A 16374-nucleotide genomic window follows, 5' to 3' on the forward strand; every position below is an offset into this window, starting at 1 on the left:
GGGGGGAGGACGGGAGTGGGGAGGGCGGTGACTTTCACGTGGCAAAGACCCACGGTCTTGTTTTACTTTGGAATAACAAACATCGGGTATTCTTCAAACCTGAGACATAGATCCTTTCTCGCTTCCATCTCTCTGGCTTTTATATGTATCCCCAGTAAAGAAACAGTGTTTAAACGACATCTGTAAACATATCCTCAAATTACAGAAAGGAGAAAAGCAGAAAGGTTTCCAAAATCCGAGGTCTCTGATTAAGTTTCTATTGCTGAAGTTGAGAGGCTAATTTGTGAATGTTTTAACATTTACAAGTAAATAAGTACTTGCAGTTACTGTATCTGATTACTGAGAAAAGTATTTGTTATGTTATTACACAGATTCAAATTGCATCTTGACCTTTTCTCGTTTGATCTGTTTACTGCAACAAAAGCAGTGATAGATAAATCCGAAAACAAGCGTGCATTTACCTGCCTCTAACCAAAACCCCTGCGCATGGTGCAGAACGCAGGGCGGCAGAGCAAGCTCCTTGCCTGCCTGCTGGGTTCCGACATTGGGTCGGCACCGGGCTGGGAAATCCAGCCAGCGTCCAGGACTAGCACCTGCTTTTGCTGTGCCCTCCTGCAGGCCTCCTCTCCCCCCTCTTACACCCTAAAAATAGTGCTCAAGTGGGACTAAAGTGGTGCGCCTGTCATGTGCTGGCCTTTCGCTCAGGGTGAGTTTTGCCCTCGGTGAAGGGACTGAGCAAAGCTGATGGCAATGCTAAATGCCCAGCCCCAGGGGCTGGGGGCTGCATCCCCCTACCTGCATCTGCCCCATCTGCATCTCTCTCCATCTGCGTTGGATTTTTTTTATTATTATTATTTTTAATTTTCCTGTATAAAGTTTCAGCAAAAAGAACTTCAGTTGTCTCCAAGAATGAGATGAGGGAAATTTACATTATTTGATCATTTTTTCCAGTGTGTTTGGTTGGTTTGGTCTTTTTTTTTTGCTAGCCTAGGAAATTCTACACAAAAATGACATTTAAAGAAGCCAAGGTCATAAAATCAAGAACTCAAGAGGTAGGAAACTGTATTGCTAGAGCTGCTTGCACCCTACGCCTCAACAGGCAAGCAGTCTGGTCACCAGCTCACAAAGCCTCAATCACCACCACGATGGATCTGTTACGAGAACAAATCACCATCACGTAGAAAAATTGATCTCTACGGGAACCAAACATGCTCAAAATTGAACGAATAAGGCAGCGAGTGGCAAGAAAATAAGAGCAGCCCTGGCCGGAGCAGCAGAATGCTGCACTGGAGAACAGGATTCTCAGATCCGCTGCTGCCTTGGATTGCTTGGGAGCTGCTGAGTAAATCATTGCAACCTCACTTTTCAGCAGCAGTTACAGCCTCTTGCAGCTCTCCTCCATGCCTAGTGCTGGAGCTTGGACGTGTAGGGCGCCAAGGCACTAAAAACTTGGAGTTTCCATGAACTCAGTGGTTGTTGGGCCTTGAATGCCGACAACATGCCATCACCTTGAGTCATCTCCGTCCCTAACCCTCCCAAAATAAGTGGATGTGCTGGAGCTGAACATCCCTGAGGCTCACTTCCTCACCTGCACACCCAGACAAGACTACCCTTCTCCTTTGCAGGGAACTGTAAACACGTCAGGCACTCCTGCAGGCCTGGTGCACACACATACAGGTCAGTGGAGTACCCGGGTACTGCAGTGGGAAGCTCCACAGGAAAAGCCCATCAGCAATTATCAGTTCCATCTTCAGGCACGCTTTGAATACAGCTCAGCAAATGAAGCGCTGAAGAATGAGGGTAAGATAAAATATTGACTAGCTCCTCCGTCATTGTCTGCTCTGTGCCCTAGATAGCACAAAGGGGATTTTGGAAAAAGCAGAATGGGAACGCCGAGTGAAAGGCTTGTGTTCTCTCACGTCGGAGCTTTACAAATCTGCAAATTCCATATATTTGTCTATATGTATATGCATACACTATGCACACACCTCTATATAAATTTCATATATATAAAGACCATTTTAATGTAGCTGCATGCACCTCTATGTAGAGAGTCACATACAGGCATGCAAATAGAGAGATACACAGGCACATTGTTATACTAATACACTTTATATATTTTTTTGTATATTTATATTTATGTACATACTAATATAATTTATCCGTGTGTACCTAGACCTTCGCAAAGCACAAACAACCCCTAAACACCTAAAACAGCCCTTGATGAGAATTGCCCTCTCTCCTTGGAGTACCAGGAGTCATTATTTGCTATTAGTGCTTAACAGGAGGAGGTTCAGCTGGGATGCAACAAACAAGGGAGCTGTATGGATTGTTCAGTATAGCCTGACTGGTTCTCAGCTGAGGCAATAAGTGATTGTATCACACCTCCTGGATATTTCAATCCCCGCACAGTGGTTTTTATCACTGGGGAAAAGCACCTTATTAACCTGCCCCTCGCCAGGTCCCTTCCACGTCCCTTTGTGCAATGCTGTCAGCCCATGCCGGTGCCCCTTCCCACTCCCGTTGCCACGCTTTGAAGCCCGCCCTGCTCAGGGTTAAGTGACTGATAAGTCGAGGAGCAGGACGGCTCACTGATGCTGCCTTCCTACCTGAAAATCCTCCACGTGGATTATTCCATAGTTTAAGAGAAAGAAAGAACACATGAGAAGAAAAGGTCAAGTGAAGCCCGTGATGTTTCAAAGACATGCCCTACCCCGGTATGTTTTACAGCACATCTCACATCATCACCCCATTCCTGCACTCCCCACCATCAATGGGAGTTGTGTGCATCAGCCCTCGAGCGCGAGCACCGGGCAGGCCCTATGTGAAAAGCACCATTTTTTTCCTTACAGCCCAGAACCGAAGTATGCAACGAGCACATACTGCAAAGGCATTCAAAATATGACAAAAAAAATTGTTCAAATGCTTTCAATCTGCGGAAAACAAATGCTCTCTTCACTGGCTTCTCTGTGGCAAACTTATAATTTCATCCAGAAAATCCAGCATTCCCAGTCTGGGCTAACGACCATGCTACCAGACATGAGTTTATGTTTTTCATGCACATTTCATGTATTCCCACATGCTGTGTTGCTGCCAATAATTTATGACTGATCTGCACCCAGCCTGCCCTTCAGCATTTCATTTAATCTCTGCAACAGTGATTTACAATGACTCATCATTAATACAAAAATGTACATGTGTGTTAACAAGTTTGGAAGAATCTAAGGAGGGAGGCAACATTTTTTAAAGTTGTGGCTGAACGACTTAAGAGTCCACAGAAGAAAGGCAGAGCTGAACCAGCAACGGTGCCCTGGCTCTTCCCTACAGCAAAAAAAATCTGGCAAAAAGGATTTGTTCTCATGCACGCCGCATTACATGGGAATATATTCAGCGGAAGGGCGGGAGCGTGTTCCTGTTGTGCAACCCATGGGCCAGCTCTTTAGCAAGTGAGTGTGCAATTTGCACGCTCAGCTTCCACCCCACAGCCTTCCTGCTCTTCATCACCCCCCCCCCAAGAGCAGGGGTTGGGTTACTGCATCTTAGCATCTTCATTCAGCACCCGCGACTGAAAAGCCCCGACCGGCTCTGCAGTGTTACATCTTCACAGGGCTGGGGAGGAAAGGGGAATTCTCTCAATAATTTATACAATTGTAACACCATGGCAGAATTACCAAACAAGCTTGAGCAGAAGAAGCCTGCCCTACATCCACAAGACTTCAGTTATAATGTATTTTGACCTACTTTTATTTTTTTTTTTCTTTCCTTGTACATAAGGAACTTATAAAAACACATCTGACACAAAGCCAAAGTAAAACTCCTCAAACAAGAGACGAGATGGGTACTGAAATCCACCCGGGGAAGTCACTCAGGAGAAATTCCCCCAGCTTTAGTTCAGTGCACCCCGAGTTCATTACGAGCACATCCTTTGGTGGCCCACCCTACACAGAGCTTGGTGCCCAACTCAGGACCCCTGCCCACACCTTTCCCCAGGGTATGCCTGCCTCTGCTCCCACCTCCACCTGCAATCTCAGCCCTCCAGTGCTCACCTGACGTGTGACTCTGAGAGCTGCTCCCAGCCCTTGCTGGGGCTGCCCCAGCCTCCCCGTGCCACCCACAGGAGCTGTGCCCCTGGGCTACTTTTGCTTCCGCCAGGATGGGAGGACAAGGACGGGCACCTGGCGGAACCTGCTCCAGGGCCCTCCCAGGCAACACACACCTGCTCCACCCCACCCTTCAACAGGGTCCTGCAAACACAGCCAGCTTCTACACTGGGTAGGCCTTCAGGGACAGCCCTGTCAACCGGGGTATTGGCTGGACAACAGCTGGGGGACATAAGGCCGAACCAAACACTAATTCTTCCTGGCTGGGCCAAAATACTGCCATTTGCGCTTACTTATAGCACGCATTTTACGTTTAGTTCCTTTTATTCCTTCGTGTTAAAGTATCTTGGAAGCCTACTTGGCACAGACGAAGTATTTGGTGTTTCCCTTTATTCAGTGTCTTAAAGGACTTCAGAAAATTGATCTCCCAGGGCTGCTGTGGGGTCACGGAAATTGATAACCCTTACAAGCCATGCTTATGTGAGCCCGCCTGCGTCTCCCAGATAGTGCACTTTGTAAATTAATCCTCCAAAGGCAAATATATTGTAAGTAGCTTGTTATCTCTAAAGTACTAAATTGAAGAATACACGGGATTATATTGACAGAAATTACATTTTCTGTAATGGGGTTTAATATATCTGAAATCTCTCCCATAGGCTCCCACTCTCTCTGACTGAGGAGGGTTTGTTAATGTAGGTGCAATGGACATCAAGACCAAATTTATTCACTAAAATGGATTAGGCCATGTAATCAGAGCTTCAGTAATATTAATCTCTGACACTTATTGAACGGAAAAAATACTTTTGTCTGCAAACTGGCATTCCTCCCTCCCTTTTCCCCAGCAGGCTTGCCGTCCGCCTTGGCCATTTTCTGGGTATTACTTCAAAGAGGATAAGGTTTCCCATCATAAACGCTAATCTGAAAATATTAGGACAATTAATTAGATACACTTAGTTTTACAAGGCATTAGATTGCAATACACTTCCAGTATGACACTTGTTCTGAGACAGCGGGAGAAACCTGAATTTTGATGCAGTAACAAACGACAATAAAACGAAGTTCTTGAAGGGCTCGACGTTGCGTTTTCACACTTAAATCAAGAGTCATTTTCACTGGGGGCCTTCCCCACATCTCAGACAGCCAGCAGCTCAAAACCTGCTGCAGATCCAGCAAGGATCCCTCAAGCAAGCACTACCCCAGCAAGCCAAGTGCTCCAGCAAGCCTCCGCCAGAGCCAACAAACCCAACGGCTCCGCGCGGTACTTCAGCAGGAAAGAGCCCAGCTGTCCTCAGAGTTTGTTCAATCTATCAGAACCAGAGTTTTTAAGCAAAACAAGAAATGGGTATAATGATGTCAGTCAAAAAGAAAAACCCACCAACAGCATTAAAAAAAAAAAAGCGTGACAGCATCACAAAATAACAACGCGCTCTGCAGAAGCTGAACCCATTTTTTTTCACCAAACCATTCTTGCCCGTTTTTTCACCAAACCTCTCAATAACAAACTTCTCAGAACGGATGGGGCTGTCTGTTCAAGAGGACTGGGACCCAAATTCACCGAAATCACCGAGAAAGCAAAGGGCCAGTAACTGCTGCTTGAGTTCCGCAGCAGCAAACCTCCCGGTCCCCGTACCCAAAACCACTCACCCCGGGCTAGACCTTCTATATCAACACAGTAGGGGAGCAGACACCACGAGGGTGTCCTCCAAAATGCCTAGGGTCAGCCAGGGCTGCCAGCGGCCGCGTGAAAACACTGAGGAAAGTTACTTACCAATTGTTCACTTGAAGTATAGTGAGCCCTGTGTCTTGTGCCAACTGCTTTTTCTGTTCTTCTGAAGGGTAAGGGTGCTATAAGACACCAAAATAAATATATACATTTAAAACAATGCTTTTTTTTTTTTTTTGGCCTACTTTTTATTACAAAAACACAAACCCAAAAAACCAGAAGTGTGACATCTATTACCGAAAGGTGAAAATGCTGAGGTGTGTCACTCTTTTATAATTATTAATGGGCTACTACATCACTTAATTAATGGCAGTAAAAGACAAGCCAATTATAAAGATTAGTGAAGTGGAGAAATGACTGCTCAGGATACTGGCAGTACCTTGATACTCCAGAGGATATTTGTTGCCTTAGCTGGAAGTTTTTGCACTTGTCTCCAATGAGCTATTAGAGTCAAATCTCTCTTTTTTTTTTCCTTCAGTATTTCACAGAACAACAAAGAATGCGATCCAGCACTTCTCTCTGAAACCAAACCGCACTGGCGATTTCTGAGATCGCAAAGACAAATCTCGCCAGTGCCCAAAATAATTTGCAAATAAGATCAGCATCCTGAACATAAACAAATGCCTGCATTTTGAACGCAGGCCAACACAAGGTCAGCGATCAGCACATTTTTGCCTGACATTAACAGAGCTGTGCTGCGCTAATCCTAAGAGACAGAAAACAAATACTGCTTTAATTGCAGATAATGTTAAAATTAAATCATAAGTTAAGTTTCTTGTGAGAACTTGATTGCTTTCTCAGAAAATTTGCTTCTGCGTGAATACAGATTGCTTAATAAATCAACAGCGGAAACCACATCCAAGCTTGAATCTAGAAATGACATTGGCGATATTATTTCTATGCTTTCCCTCCTTGTAAAAGCGTTTCTGGCCCATGAGGAAATGGCCAAGCACCACAAACGTGGCACCTCCCAGGAGAAGCCATGGCTCAGGAGTCCTAACGCTCCCAGCTTGGGTGTGCCAATGGGCACCGGGTCAGGGCCACTGCAAGGCACCCACCCTGTGACATTTTGGTAAGAGCATGAGGGGAAATTGCTCAGACCCATCCGAACATGGCATTTAACAGCTGTTTGTTGCAAAACACTTGCTGTTACACGCACACCGTCCCATATTCTTTGGACCTAATCTTCAGCATAATATTGCAAGAGATGTAAACCGAAACCTTGCGAAGCGTAAGAATTTCAAACCTCGTAAAATTCAGCAATCTTATTGGTACTGTAACTATTTAGCAGATTATATACACTCTTGTAACCAGCATAATCTGACATCTAATGGCTATGTTGCATGGCTGAATTACCTCGCTTTACCAAATATGGATTTTTTGCCTTAGCATCCCATTACCCAGTGAGCCCATTCCAAAACCCACCGCCATGGCCATCAGGTCCTGAAGATACACTCGTGCTGCCAAAACTGGCAGGGATCTCTCTCTTCCTCTACAAATAAGGCTTCCTGACAGCAAGCCCACAGATAACCTGCACATCTGTAACCTACTCCCTGTATTTTGTGTATGGATGTGAAAGAGCTCCAGAACAGTGAGGTGGAGGAAATAAGCAAGGGGGGAGGGGGGGGGTTATTTCTTTTCATGGACAATTTGCATTTTCCACATACAAAAATACAACATGAATTTTACAGTCTTTCTCATGTGCACGTACACCCACAACAAACAGCCCTCCTTGACTTGCATTCACCTATCTGAGCACAACATTTTGCCTCTCTTAAAACAAACAAACAAAAAAACCCCAACAATTCTACAGAGAAGATCTGCAACATTTTCATCTTTATGGCTTGATTCCCATTTCACTGCTTTGCCATCAAGGGAGGACAAAATCATTCCTTTTTCTTATTTCGCTTTGCCACCTTACATGTGATCTAATTTTAAGTAATTGAACAAACTGTGTCTAATTTCATGCAGCAAGCAATAATTACTAGACACCCTCTAGCTATTGGAATGGAGAACTCTGTCTCCATTAAGCAATTTTCAATTGTTCTGGACTTTTATTCCAATAAGACAAGACTGGATAAAATTAGCCATCAGAATAATACAGTCACTGTCAAAATAATTGCTTTAGAAGTCTCAAACCCCAAATTCCTTAAATTGTGGTGTGCTTCAGGTCATCTGATTTTATTTTTTTTCATAGCTTAGCACAGCACAAACTTTTAATTTCATACAAATCAATAATTGCCACAATCACATGACAGCTACAACTTTGTGTTGCTAATCCCTCTTAGCTAAAGGTTCCCAAAGCGGCAGGCTTTTCATCTCCAACCCTGTGTGTTTAAAACATCTTCAGCACTGGGCATCCTTATTATATAAGCTTTCTGCAGATCGTGCCAGTTGCTCCTTTGTAGGCTAAAAAATAAAAAATAAAAATGACTTGACAAAGAATCAGCACGCCACAGGCTAGGTTGCTAAAAAAACACTCAAAGCCTTGTTGCATTCCCACCCACGGGGCGAGGAAGGCCTGGGCTACAGGCAAAGGCAGACGGCACACTGCAGAGGAGAGAAAGGAGGAAACCCTGAGAACTGCCATTTTCTGAAGAAACAGGAAATTCACTCCAAACTGCTTCTACCGATCCTTATTTCACCCAGGTAGCAACAACAGGCGCCTTCCTAAAGCTTTCTACTGTTTTGTTGAAAGACATATGGGTAGGTAGGTCTTTAACTATCTATTTGCATATAAATGTACATCATATATTTGTCTCTGCGTATATATAAATATATTCATGTGTGGAAATGTGCACCTAAAACCAATGCCCTGGCTCCCGTTGGCAAGTACACCTATCACTCAGACCACTCCGGGATATCAAAGCAAATTGTACCACTGTTCGATAAACAGTGACTTGAGACCTTCACTTTGTTGTGTACATTAGCTCCTGCCATTATCTCCTGAAAGCTTAATTATTTGCAAACAATTGATCAAGATGGGAATTTGAGAAAAGATACACCGGACCACCGGGAGAGCTGCAATGCATTAGGAGAGCAAACAGAATTACCTGTAGGTCTTACAATAAGAATTAACGATTGGGACCGCGCGCGGGGCAGCGCTAGTAGCTGTAATGCTCCTGCTGGAGTGTTTTCCATTTGATCTGCATTAACACCTCCAGAGCGGGGGAAAGCCATAAAAGGGTGATTACGTATGGAGGGCTGAGCCTCCTTCTATAACCAGCCCAGCCTAGGCTGCTAGGGGGCTGCAGGCAAGCTCTTGCCAGGGAAAAGGGCAAATCCAACAGCAATTTTTATTTAAAAGGTAGAAAGCAAGCACGTAAAAAAATAGCATTTTGAATGAATAAGGCTGAGATTAAATGAGCTCCGAGCCCAGCTCGGATATCTTCTTATAATGCTGTTCTTTTGGATTCGGTAATGCTGCTACAGCATTACAGAGCAGCATCCACCTAACAGTGGGAGACCTGGTGCTTTTCCCTTACCATAAATCTAGCCCTGAAATGCGGATTGTTTGGCACCATTAATGTGTTTTTGAGGCTCTGTGGTATTACTTTTAATAATGACTTAGTACAGAAGTGATTGCTTAATAACACCATCAAAGTCTGCATGCAAATGAAAATTATCCCGGGGGGATTTGCCCAGGGTAATACGAACAGTTAGGGAACATTTGAAAAGGTAAAAATAACTATGCAAAATATGAGTCAGAGCAGTCGTTTTAGCTGCAACAAAGAAATCAAAGTGACAGGGAGAAAGACCTAACTTTCCATCATGTTCTCCCTCCACTGTTTTATGAATGGCATTTAGAGAGCAGCAGCCTCAATAAAAGCCCTTTTTTAAGGCAGCCAAGATCACTTTTAGCAAAACAAACAATAAGACTTTTTTTTTTTTTATAAACCACCTTTGACTACGGCCAGTGGGTAAAGTCTGCAGCGCGTACAGATGGAACGCATCCAAGTTCCTATCTTAATGACACTCCTTGTCCAAGCGCACTGCTTTCATCCAATTTTCCAGCCCGGACTGCCCATGTTGGATGCCAGGACAGCGCTTTATCTTCCCCGTGCTGGTCAGCAGGTACCTGGAACGCGCTTTCCCTCTCTGACATGCCTGCTGTAGCAGCACATCCCAATGGTCGCAGCGAAGCTGCAACTAACGCCGCGTGGAGCTCACTGCGGAGATTTCTCACGGCACGTTATCACCCCAACACCAGGTCTGCGAACCAGCCCCCCAAAGCACGGATGCGAGAGCGCTTTCCCAGCATAACCTCGCGGGCTGTATTACAAGGGGAGGACCTGCCCTACAGGAGGGGTGGTGGCAGGGCTCCAGCACAGCCCTTATCGCGGCGGCGCTGCCGCTTGGCTGGACGTGCCGGAGGGCGGCTTCGGAAGTTCTTTCATCCCCTTCCTCCAGCCCTCTGCCTCCTCCTGAGCTCGGCTTAATGCTCCAACACCAGCTGACCTTGAGCTAAACCCTAGAGTGTGATGGGAGAGAAACTAAGCCCCAAAACCTAAGCACTCCGGAGCCTCTATTAACCCTTTGCTAGCTTCAATGCCAAAGGAAAATAACACCGTGATGATGTTATCAGCCTGCCTAACTCAGCCCGCACCTAACTCAGCGCCCGTAAGCATAAACTGCCAGTTGCATGACGTCGAACTCCAGATCTCTGCCTTGCCCATGCACAGGGTCAGCACTGTCCCCACCTTCCCCGGTTCACATTTCAGCTGTTTACACTGCTCACAATCAAACTGATCTACTATATATATTTTTTTATATATGTGTGCCTATTGTCTCTTGGCTTTATGAATTAGTTTGACTATTTCAGTGAATGCTTTTTTGTCTCCTGACTGCACATTATCAAAGGGACACTTTGTGCCTGCCATTTGCATCACAAAAGCGGTGCATGGTGTAGTCTAAGAACATAGCTTGAATTTCTAGCAGTTGAGCCCTGGATCCTCACACACGCAGCACTCACAAAGAATAACGGGGGTTCCTGCCTTTGCCAGGCAGCCAGAAATGTTTGGATTGCTCTTGGGGAAGTCACGGGACTTCAGCCTGCTTTCTTCCCTTGCCACTGTGTATGCAGGGGCAGCGATACAGAACGTGTGCAGCACACTGCCCGTGCTGCACGCCGCGTGGGTCAGTTCACGGACAGGCTCTGGGACCTCCTTTATGTGCTGGCTACAAGAAGTTGCCGAGCTGAGGTGAGCCGCTCGGGAAAAAAAAAAATTCAACTCGGAAGCTGAAAATTTGCTTCTGTTTATCACAGGGGACTGGCTCGCACGGTGGAGGAAATACTGAGCAGCGAGCAGGAAGTTGTCTTATTAGGAATGCATCTATGAGGCGAGGAAGAAAAACCCCTCTGCAAAGTTTGCACAGTCCTTTCCTTGGCTGAGAGCGGTGAGTCAGCCTGATAATGCTGCTGAAGTGTGTGCTGGCTCTGGCATTTAAAACTCTGCGTTGCTTTTTCAACGCAGCAAGAAAACGCGCTCCGTACAACACGGTCCCACTACAGACAAAGCCAGGCTTTTCCTCTCCCAAAAGAAAATATTTCCTCAACTTATTATAACAGCCTAATATCCCCGCAGTGAGGTTGTCATAGCATTACTGTTACTAAATCCTGGTGCTGCCGGAGCTGTTGAACTGCTCACTGCAAACGCAAAACCAACAGGCGTGCTCAGCCTTGTGAAGTTAAAAATGCATAAAGACTTGCACCGATGCTGCAGCCCTCTGCTGCTACAGCGGGGCCATGCGCTGTGGCACAGCTTCTGCATCAGCACTTCCTACCAGATGGGCTCTGGGACGCTTCCCAGTGCTCCCCTTGCAAAAAGTTTTGCAGGCGGCATCGGCAACCACGCTGAAAATAAAAGGGGAGGAGAGGAGGCAGGATCAGGGTCTCCTACGGAAAGCACATGCCGCAAGCACAGAGCCAAGCTCCCGGAACATCCAAATGTGTGCCCGCGGTGTGAGCTGATCAAACAGGGCTGTGTTTGGTTTGCAGGCAGGGAGGTGGGGGCTTTCATTAGCGGGGGCTGGAGAAGGGGAAGGAGGCACGGACAACAGCGACACTTTAACGAAGGAATCATGCTGTGGGGAAAGGAAAGCTCTGTGCTTTCCTTACTTCCCATTTCTCCTTTTGTAAATAATGTTCTTGCAAGAGTTGTCTGTGAACAAGTTTTGGCATTTGCTAACATAAATATCCTTTCCAAGGCCAGCGGAGAGGCATGGTATGGGTTGGGATGCGCTGCCAACACTTCTCTGGTGGCCCCATCACATTTTTCATAACGTGAGCACTCATTAAGGAAAAAGAAAGTTCAGATCATCCCTTGCACAGGATATTACAGAAGTCAGAAAATGGAAAAACCTTTTAACTGACCTAATCCATCCCCTGGCTGCTACAATATTATTCCTTCCATACCATGTATCATTCCCCGCTGCCTTTTCCAGCTCAGCTTCAGCTAGGCCAAGCAGTGGTGCTCCTGCTATTTCCTTTTGGAGACACTGATAGACCTCAGCGCTCGGAGCCTGCTCTGCACATACCAGCCCTCGGCTGGAGCACTCCCCCGCCATACCAGGGCAACTGAGCAGAGACTTCCCCATGTCAAACATTCCTGTAGTGCCTGGACATATGTGCAGGCAGAAACACAAACGCAGCGCTTGCACACACACATCGACTTCTCTTAATAAGCTGAAGAGGTGATTTTTTGCTCTAGTGTCAAGACAATTTGTGATAATGGGACTTGGCCAATGCATTTCCCCATTCTCTGCCCTGTTTTTCTTTATTATTACCTTATTACTGTACCACAGCCTAAAAATAACCAAGGACAAGGTAATTAAAATAAGAACTGCAAGAAGAAGATCAGCAAAACTGTCTTCAGCACAGCGCACGACCGAAAGCAGTGAAATATTACATCCAAGTGACACTGAAATAACTGAGGAAACGCACCCTCAGACTTCCAACCACATTAGGGCTAAATTCCCACCCTGCAAATGAAGGTTTTCAGTTCAGGCAGCACTGCTCCCAGCAGGCTGCTGAGCTGGAGGAAGGGGAGCTGCCAGCAAGTCCATCAGCGTGCTCCTGCTGTTGTCAGAGCCGGCCCACAACAGATTAGCTCAGGTAAATATGTCCTGACCAGAAGCCTGTTCCCAGCAATAAGTCACTGTCCTTATCTACCTTAAATGACTTTCTAAACAGGTGGGCTCGGAAATAACTCCGCAATCTCTGCTAAACTGCAGCAACAGCGGGTGTAATCCCACAGAGCTCCACCTAAAGCTTTGATTTGTGCACTCTGTCCTTTTCAGGCTGCCTCTGGCATTTCTCAGGCTTTCTCTGCATGCGGGGGACAAAAACACTCCCATTGTTTCCTGGAGTGATTGGGGCAGCAGGGCAAGGTCCCTAACAGCAGCCTCCAGCTTTAGGATGGAGCAGGAGCTGCAGGGAGGATCCCTATGGAGACAGCACCCATGTCACGAAGCTACCAAGCAACTTGGGGAGCCCCCGCCCTGAGCTTGGCCACAGCTCCTCTTGGAGGGACCAAGCAGCCATGCGAAGGAAACTCATGGCACCCACCACACTGAGGTACCCATCTCCAACGCCAATACAAGGGCCATTTTTCATTTAAACATTTTCTATTTAGAACAAACAAACCAACCAACAGACACAGAAAACACCGAGGAAAGAAATGAAAAGATAAAGCTGCTATTTTGCAACACTGCTTTGTTGGCATGGAAAGTCCTTGAACAAACGCCCCGTCCACCATTAAATATTCACAACATATCCTTGTAAAAGAATAAAGCCCACGCAACTTATAAGCAAAAACACAATGTGTTCTTCATAAAAAAAAGATGCATTTAAAGATCCAGGAGGAAGAAAAAAAAAATAACAGAGAAACAACACTGCTCTTGGAAGAAGCAGAGACTCCTGGAAGTAGTGCACATTCTCCAGTGCTAATTTTCCCACTTAAATTACAGCGATGCTGTAGCCTCATCTCATTAGAGATCATTGTCCCCAGTAGACAGTTGTGTTTATGGGGGATTCTTGCTGTTCCACACCTGCTGCTCAGGTTGCTACGTGATCAAGCCTGCATACAAACAGCAGTCTTGAGGTTGCTGGACTGCAACTGATGAGCCCAGGCTAATTCAGGGGTGATTATGTAGTTTACTGGACCACTAAACCTCTTTAAGCTTGTAATTACTGCCTATTTGAGTAAAGAACATTCAAAAGCAATTCACTGCATCATGCCTGCCACAGCTGGAAGCAGGCTGCCAGCAGTCTGCGGGGACATTAAAATCTGCAGGGACGGGGATTGGAGAGCAGCTCGGCGGCACTCGCGGCAGCAGCCAAGTGTGTGCACATTCCAGCTCACCTTCCCTGACCAGGCAAACTATTAAAGGTGCCATGAAAACTATAGGAAAGCCATAAAGATGACAAATAACGGGGCATAATTGAATGAACTGTGTTTTAATGACTCTCCCCCCTCTTCTCTCTTCTCCTCTTATATTGGCTTAAAAAAAAAAAATAAGAAGAAGCCTTTTTGTCATGACAAGGGAAGGGAAAGGAAAGCCCTTTTGCAGAAGGGGAAATGTGTTGCATCAATGTCCTTCTCTTTTAAACTGTGCAGTTTTTTTCACATTTCAAAGTTTCTGAAACAAAAAGTTCATTTGCAAAGTGAACGCAGAGTAATTATTACTTGTCTGCCAGCAATGAGAATGCATGGGCATCTTAATTACTGAACCTAAATGAAATACTCAAAGAGCATCACCACAACTTGAACATATATGAACTCTCCCGCCCTGCATCACTCACAAGCACAGGGAAGTGCCCCAAACTACAGCTTTGTAAAACAACTCTACCTTGCACAGCCACACAGAAGACAGGCATGGGTCCTTACTATAGGGATGATGTTGCTTTTAGGCTTTGAACCACTCAAATTCTCATTTTCAATTGATTTTAAAAAATAAATCTTGGTCTTGCACAACCAGCAGCCTTTGAGAGAGTAACAGATCCAAGGGACCTATGGCACCAGGTGAAGGGCTGCCAGTGGTGACTTCCACCAGTGAGCAAACCTGAGGCCCAGAGAGGATTGCTCTGGCAGAGCCCATGTGCGAGGGCTCGGAGGTGGCCTAACGAGCTGCCCTATTAAATAACGGCATGAGATGTACTTTGAATTCTGGATATCTAGAATTAATCAGTGTCATTTCCCTCTCCTTCTAACAACTACTGCAGCTGTGTGGGAGAATAGCACGTGCGAAAAGCAACAATAAGTAAAATAAAATAAGTCATTGCTATTGATACAGGTAACCATTGGCTGAAGGTAAATTTAAGAGATGGGGCGTTTTTCACTCCTTATCTAATAAAGTGCCTCGTTTTAAAATACAGAGATCTCATCTGTAGTAATAATCTCACTATGCGTCTAGAGAGAGAAAGAGAAAGAAAAACCCATGCGGTGCGAGCATGCTGCTGTTAACAAACATCAGCTTTTAAAGGAGAATATAAAAGCATTTGGGAAGTTTATTCTTAAAAAGCATGTAAATTCCTAGCCACAAGAATTCTCCAACTACCCCATCCAAGCTCCAAAGAGCCACGGGCTTATGTGTTATCCAGCCATCACTCTTATTAATATTCATTAGGAAGGTCTACTTGCATTTTCATAAGCTGCAAAGGTGGCAAAAGAAACAATCAGAATTCTTTAACACACGGGCATTATCAATTCAACATCTGCCAAATAGGAGCGCATACAGATCTGAGGATGAAATTCAAATGCAATTTACCTGTGCTAGAGCAGGGCTTCACTTCCCAACACAGAGCGAGCTATTTCAGGCTCTCCCGTTTAATTCATCCCAGCTTCTACATTTCTGGTAAGTTCATTCTCCATTATTTTTACCTTTAACATGAGAGTCTCTCATAAATTACCTTCTTCATTCCTTAGATCTAATGAGTTCCCTTCTGTTAAAATGGCCCGAATTCAGTAAGATTGCATATATGAATAAACCGGCCAAGTCTTAACTCCGTAAACTTGACTAAGCAATTCTGCTTTCTGATGAGAGAATCCATTTATCCACACAAACTCAGTGTGTAAAATCTCTTTGACTGGCTTCAGGGTGCAGAACTGAGCAGAAACATGGACTTCTTGACCAGCCTGGGCTAAAATTTAACTCCAAGAAATGAATTAAGAGGTCTCCAAAAGAAAACAGCTCTCGTTAATTATTTACCCTACTTAGCAAAGAAACCCGGCACATAATGCTAATGAATTTAAGACTAAAACAGGCGTGCGCTTCCAGGATGATATTTATGCACGCAAGGACAGCACCAAAAAGGCAGGATACAGAGCTCCTGAGAGCCAGGAAAAGACAGATCCTGATTCTTCCCCAAATCTCTACATTTAGCCCGACATTAACGTGCATTTACCCACAAGTTCACCATATATTAATTCCTTTCTTTATAAAAACGTCATTTAAAGGGCTTGGATGATCTCCAGGATATGACTCTCCCCTTCTGGCAACCTGCTTGGATCACGAGGGCTCTCTATCAAACCCAACCTTTTCTCCTCCAAC

The 16374-nt window shown here is 45.3% G+C and overlaps 1 protein-coding gene across 1 annotated transcript in view; it reads right to left on the minus strand.

Moving 5' to 3' along the window:
- MEIS1 (Meis homeobox 1) overlaps nt 1-16374 on the minus strand; it is a gene marked incomplete in the record, with an annotated part of 95798 nt that overhangs the window by 13455 nt on the left and 65969 nt on the right. Inside the window, 1 exon segment of the mRNA XM_021392939.1 lies at nt 5869-5945. Coding sequence (XP_021248614.1) covers nt 5869-5945 — 77 coding nt within the window.

Source organism: Numida meleagris, chromosome 3, assembly GCF_002078875.1.
Source record: "Numida meleagris isolate 19003 breed g44 Domestic line chromosome 3, NumMel1.0, whole genome shotgun sequence".
In the NCBI taxonomy this organism is placed as follows: Eukaryota; Metazoa; Chordata; class Aves; order Galliformes; family Numididae; genus Numida; species Numida meleagris.